The following is a 23013-nucleotide window of genomic DNA, read 5'->3' as shown; positions in this document are numbered from 1 at the left end:
GGAGGGTATCTCAATTGCACAAGGGAACAATCGCTAATTTCAATGATAACCTGTTCCACTCCCAGTCAGATGATAGGCACTCGGTCCATTTTCAAATATCCAGCAAAACAACAAATCCATATCTATACATGTCTATAAAAATGTGTATAGGGATATTACATTTATATTTTTGTAAATATATTTATGTGTTAGGAAAACGCATGGTAAAACATAATTGTCAATTTAAATAGAATTATGATATTTCAATTATTGACCGGTTGATACATAATAAACAACGATGATTAAGGAATTTAGTAATTAATAAATAACCATAATTTCTGATTTTTTTCCATTTTAGCAAAAAAAAAAAAAAGTTTCACCTTATTTATAATATAAATATAAATGTGAATAATAATCATTTTTAAAATGATATAAACGTATAAAAACTACAAAGAACTCCCCATGGTTTCATTTGGATTGATAGATCTGAGTTATATGGATTTAAAATCAGTCATCCAAATCATCAAATATGTTTGACAAAACAAAAGAAATTAGAAGTTTTAAAAGTACCATTCAAATACATTAAACATGTTTGTGATATTTGAAACTTGCGCTAAAGCTCGTCATTTCAGATCCATTAATTTCCACAAATTGTCATTTAGATCCAAGTCAAATCTGAATCCAGCCATCCAAATGGAGTACAATGGTATTTATTCCACTTTGCAAGTTTATGTTTGAGAATCATACTCACTGCTGTATGATCTTATCACCTTCCTTAAACTTCCTAGCCCTCTATTGGAAATTTTTGAATAAGTAATTCCATCTCCAATTCTCATTGGGGCACCAAAGCTTCCGGTATGAAAACCCCCCTCTCAATAAGCGAGTTAACTTGTGCTCCCACTATGAATGAATGCCGCTATCTAACTCCACGTTATCAACATGCTTGTCCTCTATATTCTGTCCACCATTAATATCATCCTTCTCACCATTTTGCTGTCTTCCCTTGTAGCCATATGAACTGCAAAGTGAGTCAACTTGACACATCAGACAGAGATTGAGTCTTGGCTTCAAAGCCAAAAACTATCGATGACAGAAGGACACAGAAAATTGATGTTCAATTCCAATGAGCGGGCTTCTGTAATTGACTAGATCTTCTCAGAACTCAGCACATAACTCATGACGGAGCTGCTAATGAACATAGCCCCCACAAAGACTACATAAGAACCAAGAAGATACGAGCACAGACAAGTTAATTGAGTTCATAATCTGAATCATTTTCCTCTTTATCAAGCACAGTGAGTAAATTGTAGCAACTGGACGCATGGCGAGCAAACTGAAGCAAATGATGTATCAAATTCGCTTCAGACAAACAATAGTTTATGAAGGAAATATCAGCAGTTTATATAATTTATAATGTTTCTATTGTTTTTGAAAAAAAGGCTATCACAGTTGGACTTTAGACTGCTTGCTTCTTCTACAGCACAAGTCAAGCTTTTTCCAGTTCAAATCAGGCCCATGATTTGCAATCCTCCTGCGTAACAGCTTGAAGATCTCAAGAAATAAGGGAATCGAGCATTCCGTTTTTACATGGGAAATTAGTACATATGATACAACAATAGAGTACATCCCACCAAACTAAAAATCGCCAAAATTTTGACTATTCTCCGCACATCAGCTCACTTCCCAATGAGCTTATGAAACGCATACAGTCCCGAGCCAATGAAGCCAAGAAGTTGCCCGATGACATTCAACTGCAAACATAATGAAAATTAACGTCGTATCATAAATGAAAAGCAAAACAAGGTAACAAGATGGAGACTGCACTTACTAAATCAAATGGGAGACCACCAAAAACTACCCATCCAAGTGAAATTGTAAAAAGATCCTGAACAAACAGTGCACCAGGCAAAGTTAGAATCGAGTACAAAATGCAACCTTTATGCATTTGGCCCTTTCAAGTAATTGCGCAAATGAGCAGATATTACACCACAGATACTCATCAGAGCATTATCCGAGAACCCAAAAAAATAATCGGAGGAAGATAGATGGAGCAATTATCATGAGCGAACCTTCAAATTACCGCAGATCGTCTGTGTGAGTGCTGAATTCAGAGTGGTGTTCAGGAATATACTATAGTTCAGGAAGAAAGCCAGTATGCAGGACAAAAACAACACTGCCTGCCATCAGAAACAATCTCAAAATTTGTAAGAGACAAGTCTAAAAAAAAACGATTACAGACATGATTTAGAACACCGGAGAAGCCCAGATGATATTTCTGTTACAGTAGATGCCCTGCAAGCCAACGGTTGGCTAGGGAATTCATTGACTCAAGTGTAATAAACAATCTTTATTTTAATATAATTTAACTTTTTATGGTCTTGTTATACTTTATCTGTATACCCATGCAATCAGCATAGATAAAGTCGTTGATTATGCTTTAATACAAATATATCGTAATTCGATGTTGAAACTCATTTGTAAACACTGCATATTCTAAATTCGTTCCTAGTCGATTCAGCCGCCTAAAACAGGGATAAAGGTCGCTTGAGCTCGAGACTAGCATCTGTGATGTTGTGTACTGCGTTTCTTGGTAGGGGCATGGAGATGTCCAAACATGCAGATGGGTAGTAATATGATGATTATACCGAACAACCCTCCCTCGGACTTTCCAAGTGGTTATCATTCATCGAGAGAATAAGTCCGTGGTTATGATTGTACACCATTAGTCCTTACGACCCGGGACAACATTGAGGCTCTATATGCTAGGGCTGTGCTTTGACTCGTTTACCGGCTCCAGGAGAGTCATCAGGTGGCGAGGTTGGGTACAGTTGCGACACATATAGGAGCCAGTGCATTGTAGTCGGGGATTCACCGCTCACCTACGGGTGTGGATATCCTATGTGATCTGATGTAATAATAGTGCATGGAATCTCTGGCCAGAGTATGAGATGTACGTTGGAGAAGAAGTTCTCCAATAGTACACGCGATGCCACTATTATATGTGTCACATAGTTATCGAATTATTATGCAACCCCCGATGAACCAATGGTTGCAGATTCGATCGGGATATATGACATGAAGGGACCGTACTGTACGCTAATCATAATCGACTGGTTCTTGCAGGCACTATCAGTGATACATAAGGGGTCATGGGCGATGCTACTAGACGCTCTTACCATGATCCGATGGGTGCAATCAGAAATGAGTTCTGACATTCTTGATCAAGGTGTTGATGAAAAGAATGGGGCTAACTAGGGTAAGCCCGAATAAGAATAAATGTTATTCTGAATCACAAAGAGTTGTGAACCCACGGCTAGCTGTATCCCTGAACCATTGAGGGTCACACAAGCACTGGATCGTTTGTTCCTGTTGAGAGAATAAATTCAAGGAGTTGAATTTATATTATGATATAGTAAATTCAAGGAGTTGAATTTATGATAATTAAAATTTGAGAAAATAAATTTAAGGAGTTGAATTTATGAGATAATAAATTCAAGAAGTTGATTTTATAAAATTTGAGAGAATAAATTCAAGGAGTTGAATTTATAAAATTTGATAATTTAATTTATTAAACTCAAAAATTGGGTTTATTAAATATTAAATTTTGGAGGTGATAAAATTCAAGGAGTTGAATTTATAATTTAAATAATAAATTCAAATGTTGAATTTATAATGAATTTAATTAATTAAGCTCAAAAGTTGAGTTGATTAAATATTAAATTAAAATTGGTGGGAAGTATGTTTAATGGGCTTGTAGGAGTACAAGTCCAACATACTTAATAATTAAAGTTTAATGGACTTTGATTAATTTAATTAAACTAGTTTGACTAGCCCAATTAATTATCAAGCCCATTAATGTTAATTATATGTATTAGGTCATGGGTTAATTATAAATAAGTGTTGAGAAGTCAAAACCCTAGCCTCCACCTTCACAATTTTCGAAAATCACAAGTTTTTCTCTCCAAAAATTTCGGCCACTTCCTTTTGAAGAAAAACTTTGAGCCGTCTCTCGTTTTCAATCTCCAACGTAAAAACTTCTTCTAATTTTCTAGTGCGAATTAGAAGAGGAACAAATCATCTAGTAGTGGACCTAATTAGAAGAAAGGAGTCCTTGAAGAAAGTTAGTTGGGATTTCATCAAGAGCTATCTCCGCCAAATCCGGAATAGTTGGAGCCACGTGATTAATTCACAAAGGTATAATTTTCTAACATCCTTCGAATGTTTTCCTGAAACCATACGAGTGCCCAAAGCAAAACATATTTTGATTGTCAAAATAAATAAAAATTTTTAAACTTCCGCTGCGTTTTGGACACGAGAAAACCGAGATCCAACAATTTCGTCATGTACTAGTAATGCCACAAAAACCAACATGAACCTGTTTGGCTCTTTAAACCTTGTTTCCTGCTCTTTGATGTGTGTGTGCGCGCCAATGCTCTCACGAGTGCAAAAGAAGAGAGTGACCAAACAGGAAGACCTTACTTCTGGTACAGCAAACAAACATAGACAGGGCTAAACCTCCCGTAATCCTTTTCACTAGAACTGGGTAATTACGCTTGAATGATTTACCAATGAGTATACGGTCCTTCTTTATTTCAAGAATACAATAAAATATGTTCATGAAAGATTAAAAATAAGAACACTTTTCATTATCCACACTCATGATGATTATTTTAGACTTATCCAAAACAATAAGCTGGACCGGTTTCTCTCCCAAGAACAGTTTGAATTTAAAAATATGGAAGAGGATCTTTACTAAATCTATCAGAGATGCTGACTCTCACTACATCAACTTCTCTAGCTTGTAACGATTCAGGGGTCCATTCATCTCTATAGAACTCTAATAGGGCTCGACTGGCTCGTCAAATCTTCGGGAAACCATCGAAAGTCCTTGGCATGTTTGCTTTCTACTGGAAATGCCTTATTTTACCTTCTAATACATTTGAATATAATTCGAGGGAATTTCAATTAGAAGCCAAAATAGGCTTGAAGTTATTGGTGCTGTATCGGGATTGATTAGCTGGCCCATCTTTCTACTAAATACTAATGGTTCATCCAAATTCTTATTCTGATATTTTTCTAGGACATTAATCAAATGAAAATGAGTTTGTATATACAAGATGAAAGGGCCAAGTGAAACAATATGAAGAAGCAATCAGCAAAAACTGGCTAGAAACCTGGCCGCAGAGAATGATTTTTAATGCTTATCTTAATCAGACAATTGAAAAATGAAAAATGTAATTTTGTCTGTGCGTTAATTGACAAGAAGCCACACAGAGAAATCGTAGAATAGAGTGGTATATCATCAAGTTCATGTCAGTAGCAAAATATTACCAGGAAACCAGGAGAAAACAGATTTGGAAAATTCATTGTGATCTCCAGGTCACCTCGAAAAAGAGTCCACACAAGTAAAACAGGTCCACACAAAATTCCTACATCGGAAAAAGAGCGTCATGATACTTCGAATGAAAGAATGGACATGTAAATGATTCTGAAAACGAATGTATTAAAGCTAAATACTCACCATTGCACCACATGAGACCAAAACTATTGAGCCCACTGGATTTTCCTGGGTACACAAAATATCAGCTTGGAGACAAATAAGCAAGATGCAAAGCAGCATGTGGACACCAAATGAAGTACTACCAATGCGAGCTATAGTTGCAAGGTATATGGCAGTTGTGATGTTGGATACAAAAACAATTAGATAGCCATAGGAGTCAAATGACAAATCCCGGGATCCCGCAATAAAAGCACCCAGGACGATCAATGCTACACTGGAAAATATTCATTTGTTAAACAAAGGTATACAGCATTGATCACGCAGAAGAAAGTGGAAGGAGAGAATAAAAAAAATCTGTATTACATTTAAACAAGTAATTGCGAATTTCAAATTAATAGCAAGAGCCTTCAATCCAAACCCAAAACGGAGGTGTTCATAATTTGAAAGAGTAAGGCCCCAATGAAGAGTATCGGTAGGATAAAAGGGACAATTACCTCCCAAGGATATGAATGGTGTACTTCTGCTTCACGAGAATATACTCAACTATCATTGTAAATACAACTGTAGTCCTCCTTAAGGTTGTATACATGGGTACATTTACACCTCGGACAGATTCCATGGTGGCTAACTTTCAGAGGGATCCGGAAAACATGTGAGCAATTCATTTTTATGAGGAAGAATCTTACTATTTATGACAGACGAGCAATCGAAGATCAGCAAGGAGAAAAATTATCACCATGTAAAGCAAATAGGTTAAAGCGAGAGGGGAAGTGTCAAACAATGTCTTCATTGGTACCGATGCTTTGGAACTATCATTGATGGACACTGATTCATTTGCAAAAAAAGAAATGATCTTTAAGCGTCGTAGTGCATGAAGAAAACAGCACGAACTTATCATCTGCAGTAGATGACAGCATTAAATGTGAGAATCTTATATGGCAATTTGTAATGACCAATAATTTACAGAATATCGAGTAACACAAGACACAATAAAGAAAGATTAACAAAGAAGAGCAATCCACCGAGAATTATGAATCAATTAAGGATCGCTGATTGTCATAGTTTTAAACCATAACACCAAAGAAACAAGTCTTTGGAAAAATCAACCTATAAAATACTTATTTCACACTAAGAATATGCTGACACAAAGATAAATTATGACGAAAAAATTGAATCGCGACTAACCAGCCACTGCTGGACACAAATGAAAATCAGGTTTGTTACATATACCTGACAAAGGGTGATGACATTGGCACACGGAAAGCCATAAGAAGATAGAGCTGCTTTATTGAACATTACCAAGAGCACTGCAAAACCAAGTCAACACGTGTCTTTGTAATTGTTCATGAGAAGATTGAAGAGTTGAGTAGATGCCCAAATACTCGGTGGGACTAAATTTTAGTGAGGCTGTAAGTGGAGTCCAACTAAAGGATCTCATGTTTATGAGTATGATGTTCATTAAAGCGTAATAGCTCCAAGGTTAATCCCTACGTATGGACAACTTCAGGCACAGAGTGATAGCAAGAGTCCAAAGTGCACTAACAAAGATTAAGGTTTGGAATTTTACCATCCTTCTGCCCGCCAAACTGAAAAATTTGTGGTTTTGGTAGCAGCTGAGCTTGGAAAATGGATTAGTGGGCTGGGCGAAACTAAAATTTCAAAACATTTGACGGGGGCGAAATCATTTATACTTTTTGTATATGTCTAATAATACATACATACACGAGGAAATTTCAGACCGCCAGCCACTGTTTGAGCTAGAAACTATAAATTTCGAATATTCACAACTGGAGTAGTTCTCATTCTGATATCATGTATCACAAATAAATGAGTGTAGACACATAATTGGATCTGCTCCCACAATAAATAAGTGTAGACTGAGAATTGGATCTACTCAGCAACGCTAAATTCATGATCGGTGGATGCCCACGTCAAAATTCCATAGAATCACCATTAAATTATTTCGATAAAAGCCCAAATTAGTTATTAATAAAAAAATTAACAAAAGACAACTCCAAACAACGTCCCTCAAGGCAAAAACAAAAAACAAAAAACAAAAACAAAACAGACAAACTTGAGAACAAAACTCAAAAAATTGAATTCTTAATCCCTCTCGTCAGCAACAAGTTCAAGTCTTTAAATAAATAAAATAAAGAAAAAAGTACCGGCACAAGTCATGTACGAGATGGAAGCTTGAGCGCCACGCTTAGTCATGGCGGATCCTTTGAAGAGCTTCTCCTCCGCCTTCACCGGATGATCGCTGGCCGCTAAAGGTAGAATCGAACTGATCTTGGCACTCGTAGCCATTGATATTGATCGTTGTTTGACCCCCAACAACAATTAAGTGTTTTCCTCAAATTTGTCACGGAATTTCCAAATGGAACCAGCTCGAAAGATGCTTACGATGAATCCATTCTGGGTAATAACATATGAAAGCCAGGGCCAAAACTGAAATTAACATAAAAAAATAAAATAGAATGAAACAAACTATATATATTTATTACATAAAATAATCATAATATTTGGTCAATATTTAATATACATAACAACGAATAATTATTCTAATGTTTATTATATAATTATTGAAATTAAAAACTTGGAGTAGAAGTAGCCCATCGATCTCCGACCAACAACATACTAGTTTATTTCGATCAATCCAACGGCCAATGCAACGGTGTCTGCCTGAATTTTTTCACGACACGTAGGGATGTTTATGTATGCTTCTCTCTCATGGTCTTAAAAATTCAAGGATACAAAAAGAGACATTTTGAATTGTTTCAAGTTACACATAAGATGTTGAGAAGTTCTTTTTTGACGATGAAACGTCTCATCTCTGTTGAGTTTTTCTTCATATTTTTTGCTTAGTTTTTATTCTCCAAGCCTTAAAACATGCTAAAAGAGTAGCACGTCGATCTCTCCCAACAACATGCTACTTTATTTCAATCAATCCAATGGCCAATGTTCCAAAAGTCTTGCTTTTTCGGTTGTGGTCTTGAGCTAGTTTGGACCTCAATTCATTTAGTCATCGATATTTATTGGTTCTAATTGCTTAATATTGTATCTTGATACACAAAATAATATAAAATTTAGTTACAAAAATATATTTTTCCTTGAGAAAATAAGAATGATGATACATTTGAATACACCTTCTGTTTCTATTGTTTATCACTAAAATATTTTTGGTCTTTAAATATTTCTACTGAATACTTTTTAGTTCGTACAATTTTAAAATATTAAACAATTATTCATTCAAATAACGGCTAGTATTACTCTCACTCATGAAAGCTTAACCCAACATCACTTTGATATCAATGGCTAGGATCGAGCGCTTACCATTAGAGTAAAAACTATAGATGTTAGTCAAGAGACAACTTTATTTACTTATATTTGTGACGATGTGGAGTGCACCTACTTGAGTGCTAATGGGTCGAGTTGTTAGGCTCATGAGTCTGGAGATATGCGTGTCTATCTCCTGTTGATATCTTGTATCTTAAATATCAGTCTTACTCTTTTCCTCGAATCGGCCATATCCCCAACATAAACATTTTTATCTGATAAGATTTTGCATCACTCTTTTACGACCAACCTAACCAAATAGATCAAGCGGCACAAGGTTAACAGCTTGACACACGAGAACTTCATAAAAGATTGTCCATCTCAGTACCACGCTCACTCATGTACATTTAACCAAACATCACTCTCATCCAAGAAGTATATAAATATGTCTCTTGGAATATTTGAACTCACGACCTTGCTCAGATACTAACTGTTAGGAATAAACCCTTACTATTAGGCCAAAAACTATAGGTGTTAGCCAAAACACGATTTTATTTCCTTATACTTATGGTATAGCACAATACACCTAATTGGGTGCTAATGGCTCTGGCTGTTAGACCCATGAATCTAATGATGTGTCTGTCTATCTGCTGATGTTGTCTCATATCCCTTAGATATCAGTATTATCATTTCTCTACTGCCGATCATGTCCCAGCAGAGACAATATTACCCGGTAAGATCTGACGTCACTATTTTATAGTATTATTGTAGTTTAAATTTAATTGACCAAATATTGTAATATAATTATTTTTTAATTCATATCAATATTTTATGAATTTAATAAAATATTTTAAATATAAATTAAAGCAGTAATTTTTTAAAAACAAAAACTTCATTCGTAACAAATTAATCTAAATGAGCGAGATATTTAAAATAAAATGTGATATTTCAATATTTATAATTTGAAATGTCATAGAAATAAATTATAATTTGGTACTATCGGTAAATTAAATATATTAGAGTAACAATTAATCAAATTTAAAAGTTTATCCCACAAAAATATTTATGAATTTAGTAATTATAATAAACTTATATTTTTTTTATGACTGTTATAAAAAAAAGTTGTGCGTCAAACCGAAAATTACTTAGGAGGTTGTATTCATTAGAGGATTTGCTGACTTTTTTAAAATACCAGATTTTTATGGAGTTGATAGATTTCTACTTCCTTTACAGAATCTTACAAATTTTTAAAGATTTTTACAGAATATTGCAGATTTATTTTGCATGAGTTTTATTGACCTAAACTTTTTTATAGAATCTTATGGATTTTTAATTTAGTATTGTGATTTTTAAAAATTTATTTGAAATAATAATTGAATGTAAATAATTTTTTATTTATTTCAAATATTTCTATCTCTTGATATAATATTTTTACATATTGACTTTACAAAAAATAATAAATAAGCAGCAATAAGTTTATTGTAATTAAACTTTATTTATTCAATTCAACATGTTTAAAATAATTAATATTTTTTAAATACATAAAAATAATTTTCAATATAAATAAATAATCAAATTTAAAATAATTTAATTTATTTTGAATAAATTTTTGTATACAAAATTATATCAATTTTGTTTTTACAATATGTCAAACAAAAAAAATAAACAAGATAATTATTTGTATTTGAAAATAAATAATAAGTATGTTAATATATTTATAATTAGAGTAACATTATAAAATTTTAGTATATATAATTTATTATAATTATCCTTATATGTGTGTTGATAAACTTCTATAATTATGTATCAATCACAAACATTTATACATATGTATATATATTTTATAATCAAAATCAAGATATAACTAAAATTATAGAAAATAATTAAACATAAAATGTTATATAATAATTAATAAAAAATTAAATTGTACTTATTAAAAATATTTATTATTTTCAACTTATAGGTCAATAAAATATTATAATTTTTTTATTATGTGGTGATTATTTTCTTAAAAGTTTAATAAATATAATTTTATATTTTATGAGGTTTTGTTACTGGAACTCCAAAATAAAATGAACGATGTTAATAAATTTGATTTTAAACTATTGTTAGCAATAAAAAAAATATGTTTTAAAAAAGTACAAATAAAAAGAAAAATAAATGGATGAGAAAAGAATTAAAATTTTAGTGTTTGTATTGAGTATGTGAGTTTGAGAGATTTTTCAATTAAATGTACATCCAAATCTTTAGGTTGAATCAAATATATTTTTTGACATTTTGTTGTTGTACTTTAGCCTTTAGTTTTTGTGCTTAATAGAATTTCATGGTCTTATTAAAAGTCTATTGATATTTTGAATATCTATAAACTTTTGTAGAGTTTTTAAAAGTCAAGTTTGAATAAAACACGACTTTTTAAAATTCTACAAAAGTTTACGTTGAATACCATTAAACTTTTATACGGTACATAAAAATCTATATTGAATACCTTTAGATTTTAAACTGCATAAAAGTTATTAAAAGTCTAGATACACTCTCTTAATTAAGTAAAATTATTTAAGTTATTTTTTAAAAAACGAATCTATTTTAATTAAGCTGTAATTTGGGTTGTGCAACGGTCGATTCAATTTTCCTATTTTTGGTTTTCAAATGTTTAATCCAAAAATCAAATCATTTTGTATCGATTTGTTTTTCCTTTTTTTAATCATGGTTTGATTTGTACAGTTTTGGTGATGAGAGAGTTAAAAATCAGGTTGCCTTTTTAAAATATTATTGAATTACTTGTAAAAATTTGAATACTACTTTAAAATGTCGAGTAATGTACAAATATACTCTCAACGTTAATTGCTTTCATTATTGCTATTTCTACAATTAATATTTTTTACTGATTTTGTAAAATAATTATGTTAATTGTCCCACATCGGTTGGATAAATGACCTGAGAGTCGTATATATGGGCTTGGACAATCCATCTCCCTTAAGTTAGCTTTTGGGGTTGAGTTATGTTCAAGTTTCAATCTTAACAACATAGACTAAAACATTGTTCGAAAGCTATGTTTCATGCCTTTTCTTTACGTGGTTTTTTCAATATTAATCTAATATTTGGTATAGAATTTCTTGACTTTCTCTATAAAGTCCCGACATTTGACAGCAGTAACTTACTAGATTGCACCTTACGTTTAATTTTTTTTTTTTTGTCATCCATGAAAAATTACTTTTATGTTATGAGTATTACTTTTTATTGTGAATATCGGTAGGGTTGATCCGTCTGATAAATAAAGATTCGTGAGACCGTCTCACAATAGACCTGAGACCGACTTACACATATAATTTAAAAGGTAAATAAATTAACATAGGTAGTTAACAATAAGTTGTAAGAGTTGTGTATGTATGTTCAAACTGCAAAACCCAGTAAATTTCTAACCTAATTTCCGATTGTTTTAATGTTTTTAGTTGAATAATATATATAAAAAAAAAAACGCTTTTCAACTGCTACACACGGGAGTGGTGAATGAGTAGTAGAATTACAGTCGACATGGAAAATGACAATTCTCCCCATTAATCAATCAAAGCATTATTATTATTTATTTTATATATATATATATGAGATGCAGATCAAGTCAGTCAATTATTATTAGTATTATCTCAAACTCTCAAAATTTACCAAACTATACACTTTATAATATTTTTCTCTCTACTCAATTGTGATTTTCTTCACAAATGAGAGATCTATTTATAGGAAATCTTTACAAATAATCCAAAAATAAAATACATCATTACCTACATCATCACACACTAATTTTCAATATTTACAACTCTTATTTTCAACATTCAAATATTCAACATTCAAATATTCAATACTCACATTTTAAATATATTTTTCAACACTCCCCCTTGTGATGATGATCATAATGATTGTCTTCATTACGTGTTTTTATACTGCCTCGTTAAAAACCTTACTAGGAAAAACCCATTGGGATAAAAACCATAGTAAGGGAAAAAGAGTGCAGTCACGTAAACTCCCCCTCATGTTGACACGAACAATTCTTCACAAATTTCGTAGATTGCGCATCCCAATATTATATATATGCTTTCTGAATATTGACGTAGGAAGCGCCTTTGTGAAGAGATCTGATGAATTTTCACTTGATTGAATGTGACGAACATCAATACATCTATTCTTCTCAAGCTCCTTGGTGAATGCGAAGAACTTAGGAGGAATATGTTTAGTTCTGTCGCTTTTTATGTATCCTTCTTTCATTTGAGCAACACATGCAGCATTATCTTCATATAGTATCACATGCTTCTCATCAGATGATAATCCGCATGAAATTTGGATATGTTGGGTCATTGATTTTAACCACACATATTCACGACTTGCTTCATGTAGTGCAATAATCTCGGCATGATTTGATGAAGTTGTTACGAGCATTTGTTTCTGAGAACGCCAAGATATTGCAGTGCCTCCACGAGTAAATACATATCCAGTTTGGGAACGTGCCTTGTGTGGATCAGATAAGTATCCAGCATCAGCATAACCAATTATACTTGGATTAGCATCTTTTGAATACAAAAGTCCCAAGTCTGTCGTTCCTCGTAGATAACGGAATATATGTTTAATTCCGTTCCAGTGTCTCTTTGTTGGATATGTGCTAAATCTTGCCAACAGATTCACGGCAAAAGATATATCAGGCCTTGTACAATTTGTAAGGTACATAAGGGCACCGATGGCACTTAGATATGGTACTTCTGGACCAAGAATATCTTCATCATCTTCACATGGACGGAATGGATCCTTTTCTATGTTTAATGATCTAACAACCATTGGAGTACTTAAAGGATTTGCTTTATCCATATTAAAACGTTTAAGGATCTTTTCTGTATAATTTGTCTGGTGAACAAACATTCCACATTCTTTTTGTTCAATTTGTAAACCCAGACAATACTTGGTTTTTCCAAGATCCTTCATTTCAAATTCTTCCTTCAAGTATGACACAACTTCTTGAATTTCTTTATTCGTTCCAATGATGTTTAAATCATCAACATATACAGCAATAATTACGCATCCGGATGTTGTTTTCTTAATGAAAACACAAGGGCATATTGAATTATTTACATATCCCTTTTTCATCAAGTGATCACTTAGTCGATTATACCACATTCGACCTGATTGCTTTAACCCATATAATGATCTTTGTAATTTCACAGAATAACATTCCCTGGGTTTTGAACTTTGTGCTTCAGGCATCTTAAATCCTTCAGGGATTTTCATATATATATTACTATCAAGTGATCCATATAAGTAAGCTGTAACAACATCCATAAGACGCATTTCTAAATTTTCAAATACCGCCAAGCTAATCAAATACCGAAACGTAATTGCATCCATCACAGGAGAATACGTTTCTTCATAATCAATTCCAGGCCTTTGAGAAAAACCTTGTGCAACAAGTCGAGCTTTATATCTTACTATTTCATTTTTCTCATTTCGCTTTCGAATAAAAACCCATTTGTATCCAACAGGTTTTACACCTTCAGGTGTAAGGACTATAGGTCCAAAAACATTACGTTTATTTAGCGAATTTAATTCAACCTGGATGGCATCTTTCCATTTTATCCAATCCTGCCGATTTTTACATTCACCAAAAGATTTTGGTTCATGATCTTCGTTATCATTTATGATGTCGATTGCCACATTATAAGAAAATATATCATCAATTTCATCTATATCTTTTCGGTTCCATATTTTTCCAGTATTAATATAATTGATAGAGATTTCATGATTCTCGTCAGTTTGTGGTTCTGACAGAACATTTTCATCATCATGTGTTTCTTCAGGAACACCATTCTCTATTTTGTGATCATCATGTGTTTCTTCAGAAACGTCATTCTTTATTTTGTGATCATCGTGTTTCTCTATGAATTTTTTTTTTCGAGGATTTTTATCCTTGGAACCGACTGGCCTTCCACGCTTCAGGCGTTTAATGACATCATGAGTATCTTCCATTTGTTTCTTTGGAATTTCAATTCGAGCAGGGGCATTTGCAGCATGTATATATGATTTAGTTACCCCTTTTGTGTCTGCAAATGCATCTGGTATTTGATTTGCTATTCTTTGCAAGTGTACAATTTGTTGTACATCTTTTTCACATTGTTTTGTTCTTGGATCCAGATGTAACAATGATGATACATACCATGTAATTTCTTTTTCGGTATGTTTCTGTTCTCCCCCTAACATTGGGAAGATTTCCTCATTAAAATGACAATCAGCAAAACGTGCTGTGAACACGTCGCCTGTCTGAGGTTCAATATATCGAATGATTGATGGACTATCATAACCGATATAAATTCCAACCTTTCTTTGAGATCCCATTTTCTTTCGTTGCGGTGGTGCAATAGGCACATACACCATACATCCAAAAATTCTCAGATGAGAAATGTCTGGTTCTTTACCAAATGCAAGCTGCAATGGGGAGTATTTATGATATGCACTTGGTCTGATGCGAATTAATGAAGCAGCGTGTAAAATTGCATGTCCCCATATAGAAATAGGGAGCTTTGTTTTCATTATCATTGGTCTAGCAATCATTTGCAGACGTTTAATCAATGATTCAGCCAATCCATTCTGTGTATGTACATGAGCAACAGGATGCTCAACAATGATTCCCATAGACATACAATAATCATTGAAAGTTTGGGAAGTAAATTCACCAGCATTATCAAGTCTAATTTTCTTGATTGTATAATCGGGAAATTGATTCCTCAATTTTATTATTTGAGCAAGTAATCTTGCAAATGCAACATTTCGAGTTGATAATAAACATACATGTGACCATCTGCTGGAGGCATCAATCAATACCATAAAGTATCTGAATGGTCCACATGGTGGATGGATTGGTCCACAAATATCACCCTGAATACGTTCAAGAAACATTGGTGATTCAGTTTGGATTTTGGCTGGTGATGGTCTTATAATAAGTTTTTCAAGAGAACATGCTTTACATTGAAACTTATTATTCTGAAAGATCTTCTGGTCTTTCAGTGGATGACCATGTGTATTTTCTATAATTCTTTGCATCATTGTTGAACCAGGATGTCCCAATCGATCATGCCAATTGGTTAATATCGAAGAATTATCAACTACCATGTTTGATTCAATGGGACTTATATGTGTATAATGCAATCCAGTAGGGAGCATTGGTAGTTTTTCAATCATATATTTCTTTCCTGATTTATATGTGATAAGACACATATATTTCTCATTCCCTTCATTCATTGTTTGAGTATCATACCCATGGGAATATATATCATTAAAACTCAACAAATTTCTTTTCGATTGTGGTGAATATAAAGCATCATTGATCAAAAATTTTGTACCATTAGGTAACAAAAATTGTGCTTTACCACATCCTTTAATCAAGTCTACAGGACCTGATATTGTATTCACCGTTGTTTTTGTTGGTTTTAGTTCCAAGAAATATCTTTTATCTCGGAGGATAGTGTGCGTTGTACCACTATCGGGTATGCAAACTTCAGCTTTGCTCATAGCATTTTCCATATTTGAACTTCAAAAAAATATGCAATGAAATAAATTACTTGCAATATATATTTAAATATAACACAAATCATAATTATACAATAAAACATTATTCTATGAATACATGAAAAATAGATTATTGTACATTTATATTCTACCATTATATTGTTCATTTTCAGAGAAATCGTTGAGAAAATCTGCAGCATCAATATTGTTCATTTCTATCCCACCAACATATTGATCATTTCCAGAGAAATCATTCATAAAATCACCAGCATCAAAATGAGTTGCATCACTCAAACGGTCACTGCGTTCAGTGAAGTTGGTCTCCTTTTCTTTCCCCTTTAATGATTCTTTATAAAGTTTACAAAGGTGCTCAGGGGCTCGACAAACTTTGGACCAATGTCCTGGAGTACCACATCTGTAACAAGAACTTTCATATCTTTTTGAGTGCTTCTCATTAACACTTGTATTCTCATGATGCCTTTTCTGTGGATGGTTTGGGACGTTCTTTTGAGATGAGTTATAAAAATAACTATCTCGATTATTTTCAAAACCACGGCCTTGACCACGACCACGGCCAATTCCACGTCCACGTCCACGTCCACGACCTCGACCTCGACCAAAACCTTGTCTTTGAATTTGATTTTGGTTTCCAGGTTTAAATTCATTTTTACTTACAGCATTTACTTCTGGAAATGCTGTTGATCCAGTGGGTCGGGACTGATGATTTCTCATTAATAGCTCGTTGTTTTTTTCCGCCACAAGAAGACATGCGATGAGTTCAGAATATCTCGCGAATCCACGTACTCTATATTGTTGCTGTAGAGTAATATTTGATGCATGAAACGTGGAAAATGTTTTTTCAAGCATCTCAGATTCTGTGACCTCATGTCCACAAAATTTTAATTGCGAGATTATTCTATACATCGCCGAATTGTAATCACTGACTTTTTTAAAGTCTTGGAATCTCAATGTATTCCATTCATCCCGGGCGGTCGGAAGTATAACTTCTCTTATATGTTCGAATCTTTCTTTTAATCCCTTCCACAAAGCCATGGGATTTTTTTCAGTCAGATATTCACATTTCAATCCATCGTCGAGATGTCGACGCAAAAATATCATGGCTCTTGCCTTTTCTTGTGACGTGCATATGCCATTTTCTTTAATGGTCTCGCTTAGACCCAATGACTCAAGATGCATTTCTACATCTAGAGTCCATGGCATATAATTCTTTCCCGTGATGTCGAGCGCAACAAATTCGAGCTTTGTTAAATTTGACATGGTGGTACTAAAAAATTACGATGCATTTTATTAGTTAATAATTATTGCAATACAAAGTAACGGATAAACAACAAGTACAAGTATTTGTAAAAATAAAGAAAACACACGAGGAGGATATTCTCCGATAAATAAAAGACTCGTGAGTATGATAACCAAAATAATTAAAAATAACCTTGAGAAAGCCATCTTCTTTTTTCTTCGAAAAATTTGATGATGAATAATTTTTAGAGAAGAAGAGAAAGTTGGAGTGATGGAATGTGTTTGTGAGATCATATTTATAGGGCAAAAAATAGCCGTTGTTTACCATTTATGACCGTTGGGGTACAAAAAAAATAAAGGTATGTATTTGTATAATTTTATAATAATATGATATATATAATATTAGACATGTTTAAATAATTATGTATATCATATCATAATATTATAATGAGTGTCATAATTTATTTTGTTTAAAAACCTTATAGGCTTTTATACTTGTCGTATCCCTTACCGGGAGTGTGGGATGTCGTCTTAACATCCTCCCAGGATTTATAACAAGTTTATGAAAAATTTATTTTTATTATTTCTAATAATAACATTATATTGTATATTAAATAAATACACAATAAATAAATAACAGTAAAATAAATATAATTATTTTTGTTACCTTTTTCTTCTGTTTGGAGCTTGGAAAAGTATGTAGGACTTTTAGAGCTTCGTGCTGATAACGTGTTGTGAAAAAGTAAAAATTTATGGTAAAAAGTAAAAATCTCAAACTCTCAAAATTTACCAAACTACACACTTTATAATATTTTTCTCTCTACTCAATTGTGATTTTCTTCACAAATGAGAGATCTATTTATAGAAAATCTTTACAAATAATCCAAAAATAAAATACATCATTACCTACATCATCACACACTAATTTTCAATATTTACAACTCTTATTTTCAACATTCAAATATTCAACATTCAAATATTCAATACTCACATTTTAAATATATTTTTCAACAATTATTATCATTATTATATATATATATATATATATATATATATATATATATATATATATGAGATGCAAATCAAGTCAGTCAATTGGTCGACAAACCGTCGACCCATCTGCTAATTATGGGGTTGGAAATTAATCTACAAGGTGCGATTTGACTCATAATAATTCATTAGTTTAAATTAAATTAAATTATATTAGATTAGATTAGATTAATAAAAATAATAAAATATAAAACGTCTTAATTCTTTCTTTCCTTTCACACGTGATAATGTATTTTCGTTTTCGATCGAGGAAAGAAAATAACCAGGCCAGGCAGAGGCAGGTATCCATGTCCATCTCTATTTCTTCTTTAATTCCCCATAACTACCGCTCTCGCTCTCTCTACCAACTATTGCTTCATTAATCGATGCTTCTCTTTCTTCTTCATCCGCTTATTCAACCCTATTCATCTACCTCCCTGCAGCTCTATTTTCTTCTTTGACTTCCAAATCCTGCTCCATCTCAGCTTTCCTTCGTGGGCTTTCTTGATTTTTTTCCCCCTCTTCCGTTTCCCCTTGTCGTGGTGTTCTGGGATCCCCAAGTCGTCATATTTTTTTTTTGGATCTGGTCGTTCTTAATGCTGTCATGGCTGGTGCGAGGGGATTCATTTGCTTTGTGCTTCTGTTTCTGCTCGAAACTTGTCGTGCTAGTGTCCAAAACTTTGGGAAACTCAGTCCTGGCTTCAACGGCTCTTACATGTACTGGATAGACAATGATGGCTTGTTCCTCCTATCCAACGATTCCAATTTCGCCTTCGGATTCACCACCACCCAAGATCCTACTCTCTTTCTTCTCGTGGTGATGCACAAAAGCAGCTCAACTATAGTTTGGTCTGCCAATAGGGGCTCCCCCGTTCAGAATTCAGATAACTTTGAATTTGATCATACCGGAAATGCTTACTTACTGAGAGGGGGATCCGTCATTTGGTCCACCGGCACTGCTGATAAAGGGGTGTCCTCCATGCATTTACTAGATTCTGGGAATCTGATCTTCATTGGGAATGATGGGGCTGTTCTTTGGCAAAGTTTTACCCACCCCACTGATACCCTTCTCTCCAATCAAGAGTTCTCTGCAGGAATGAAACTTGTCAGTGATCCTGGCTCCAATAACTTGACCTATTATCTTGAGATTGAGTCTGGGGATATGATTCTTTCCGCAGGTTTTAGTCCTCCGCAGCCTTACTGGACCATGGGAAGCGACAGCCGAAGAACCATCAACCGAGATGGCAGTAATGTCACCTCTGCGATTCTCAGTGCTAATTCATGGAAATTTTATGATCCAGACAAGGTGTTGTTGTGGCAGTTCATTTTTTCTGCAGGTAACAATGCGAATGGAACTTGGGTGGCAGTGTTGGGGAATGACAGCTCCATCACTTTCTCCATGCTTCAAGGAAGTTCGACCAATCCCTCGTCTACAAGAATACCTCGAGATCAGTGTGACAGACCTGCAGCTTGTGACCCATATTATGTCTGTTATCCTGGCAACGAATGCCAGTGTCCATCGTCCCTCCAGCCTTGCGAGTCGGCGATGTTTCCTTCGTGCGATACCTCAACCGAGCCAGTGGAGCTTGTAAGTGGCGGTGATGGCCTCAGTTATTTCGCTCTCGGATTTGTTCAACCGTTTTCAAAAACCACTTTGGATGGCTGCAAAGATTACTGCCTTGCAAATTGTACTTGTGGTGCTATGTTTTTCGAGGCCAGTTCAGGAAGTTGTTTTCTTTTCGATCAAATAGGAAGCATGGACGCAACCACAAATGGGGCTGGCTTTACTTCCTACATCAAAATTTCAAGTAGTGGAGATAGAGGTGGAGATAACGGACACAGTGGTAACAAGCGCTTCCCTATTGTCATTATCATCGTAATTGTCACTTTCATTATTATATTGGCTATGCTTTTTTCCGGTTACAAGTGCTTCCGTAAGAGCAAGAAAGTGCCCGAATCTCCAAAAGTGAGTTCGGAAGAGGATAATTTCTTGGAAGTCTTGTCGGGGATGCCAATCCGTTTCAGTTACAAGGATCTACAGACCGCGACAAATAACTTTACTGTGAAACTTGGCCAAGGAGGGTTTGGCTCGGTTTACCGGGGAAATCTTCCCGATGGTGTACAATTAGCTGTGAAGAAATTGGAAGGTATTGGCCAAGGAAAGAAAGAATTTCGAGCTGAGGTTAGCATCATAGGCAGCATACACCACCATCACCTGGTAAGGCTCAAAGGCTTCTGTGCTGAAGGAACTCACCGGCTACTGGTATACGAGTACATGGCAAATGGCTCTTTAGAAAAATGGCTTTTCAAGAAAGACAAAGGAGAATTCTTGTTGGACTGGGATACTAGATACAATATTGCATTGGGCACTGCTAAGGGCCTGGCTTATCTCCATGAAGACTGTGATCTAAAGATAGTTCACTGTGACATAAAACCTGAAAACGTGCTTCTTGACGATCACTTTATGGCTAAGGTTTCAGATTTTGGGCTGGCTAAGCTTATGACTAGAGAACAAAGTCATGTTTTTACCACATTAAGAGGCACTAGAGGGTATCTTGCACCAGAATGGATTACAAACTATGCTATATCAGAGAAGAGTGACGTGTATAGCTATGGTATGGTGTTGCTTGAGTTAATCGGAGGTAGAAAAAACTATGATCAGGCAGAAGGTTCAGAAAAATCCCACTTTCCTAGTTATGCTTTCAGGATGTTGGAAGAAGGGAAACAGAAAGATATTATTGATGCTAAACTGAAGATAGGGGAAGAGGATGAAAGGGTTGACATAGCAATAAAAGTTGCTTTGTGGTGCATTCAGGATGATATGTACCTTCGTCCGCCAATGACAAAAGTAGTGCAAATGCTTGAAGGGCTCAGCCCTGTCCCTTCGCCGCCTACAGCTTCTCAAATGGGCTCTCGTCTTTACTCGAGTTTCTTTAAGTCCATAAGCGAGGAGGGCACTTCATCGGGGCCATCTGATTGTAACAGCGACGCATATCTTTCTGCAGTTCGGCTTTCTGGTCCAAGATAACAGCCACTAGAGATGAGGCATCGATTCTAACCAAATTTTAGGCCTCTGCAGATGAGTCAATCATACCCGTGATGGTGTGTTTTTTGTGATTTTTCTTGTTTGTAATTATTCGGAGCACAAATTTTGTGACATGATTGATTATGAAGCTATATATGATAGTTGCCATTGTATTCACGATGGGTAAACGATTGTTATAAACAATGGGAAATTAATTAAGTTGGATAACAAACATTCAATCAATGGCTTATTTCTCCATGGTGAATTCTTGTAGCTTCCACTCGAGAAATTTTAGTGTCCGATTTTGATGCGTTTTTGTGCTGCAATGTGAGGATTAGGTGATTTCTTGTAGTTTCAGTAGCCCAAGAGTAGGCGCGCAGTTAATCTGTATTATTAATTTATACTGCCAACCATATGGTTTCTTATAATAAATTTTTGATTGCACCAGAGAAATTTAAGATAATTAGTCATATGGATTGATGGTACAACATTCTCTCTTCTCTTGTGAAAAGGAGGACTGCGTCAATTTTGTTGAAGCAGAATTTGGTGGTGAGTAAAAAGTAGTTGAAATTGATTTGGGTTTGGGAGTTGGGTTTGGGACACCGATCTTGACTAATTTGTTGGATGTAGCCTACCTTTTTCTTTCCTTGGCAAGTGAAATGCGGAATTTTCCTCTCGTATCTTTTTCTCATATTTATTGTTTGAAACAAAAGGCTATTGCATTATTGTTGTTTTTATTTATTTATTTATGAATATGTTCTTCTATTATATCACATGCATTCTTTATATTATCTAGCATAGATATGACACTCTAGAAGACAAAGGGGCCACCATCGTGTGCGCGTGGGTTTACATAAAATTCAAAGATTTCCTGTACTAATTTCTTGGTCCATCATTCCTAGTCTATATTATACCCGAAGTTGTGTTTGTGTATAAAACAAAAACCAGGAAATCTATAGATTTCCTGGTTTTTGAAGAATTTTCTTTAACGGGTTAAACACGACAGGAGTAATTTTGCAATGTCTATTTCTATATGGGTCCTATTTGGAAAACTCGAAAGCATATTGATTTGTCTTCACAAAAATGAAAAATAGGAAGTTTCATCTTGTTCCTTTGTTCTGATTATATCTCTTATGATATCAATCTTTAATAAAATCACATCTGATATTTATCACTGATTTTAAAATATTAATACGACGCAATTCAAACACCATGTTCAGTGTCCTTTACCCTTATTGCCTAAAATTCTTGCTAAATCTATAAGGCATAATAATTGTCGTAACTTTAATGATATTTATATCATATTGATTATGATTTTATTAAAATCAAATCTCGCGAAATTTTGAAGAGGACACTTTTCTAGTTTGGGATTTCATTTGTTGTACACAATTAAGCAAAGAAGAACAAC

General features: G+C 34.1%; 2 protein-coding genes across 7 annotated transcripts; one reads left to right on the top strand and one right to left on the bottom strand.

Moving 5' to 3' along the window:
• Positions 1-570: 570 nt before the first annotated feature.
• On the bottom strand, positions 571-7931 carry LOC142545123 (UDP-N-acetylglucosamine transporter UGNT1-like). Of its 6 annotated transcripts, none has more exons than XR_012820219.1 (12): positions 7645-7931; positions 6710-6786; positions 6216-6377; positions 5974-6107; positions 5623-5753; positions 5501-5545; positions 5311-5408; positions 2049-2156; positions 1808-1864; positions 1611-1730; positions 1222-1510; positions 571-997 (listed from the first exon to the last, which is right to left on the bottom strand). XR_012820219.1 is itself a non-coding variant. In XM_075652103.1 (11 exons), exons 1-10 carry the CDS (start codon positions 7784-7786, stop codon positions 1656-1658), a joined length of 1029 nt encoding a protein of 342 aa, XP_075508218.1. In that variant the 5' UTR covers positions 7787-7931; the 3' UTR covers positions 571-1312; positions 1611-1655. The 6 variants fall into 6 exon arrangements, 2 of the variants coding, with proteins under 2 accessions (XP_075508218.1, XP_075508217.1); XR_012820220.1 differs by having other exon boundaries at positions 1222-1312; XR_012820218.1 differs by having other exon boundaries at positions 1222-1730.
• Positions 7932-18828: 10897 nt separating this feature from the next.
• Positions 18829-21951, top strand: LOC142545122 (G-type lectin S-receptor-like serine/threonine-protein kinase SD2-5). Its single transcript, XM_075652101.1, has one exon. It carries the CDS (start codon positions 19185-19187, stop codon positions 21606-21608), a length of 2424 nt encoding a protein of 807 aa, XP_075508216.1. The 5' UTR covers positions 18829-19184; the 3' UTR covers positions 21609-21951.
• Positions 21952-23013: the final 1062 nt, after the last annotated feature.

The sequence above is a fragment of the Primulina tabacum genome, chromosome 5, assembly GCF_025594145.1.
Source record: "Primulina tabacum isolate GXHZ01 chromosome 5, ASM2559414v2, whole genome shotgun sequence".
NCBI lineage: Eukaryota > Viridiplantae > Streptophyta > Magnoliopsida > Lamiales > Gesneriaceae > Primulina > Primulina tabacum.
Note: the sequence above shows the minus strand (reverse complement) of the source record. Positions and strands in the feature narration are given on the sequence as shown.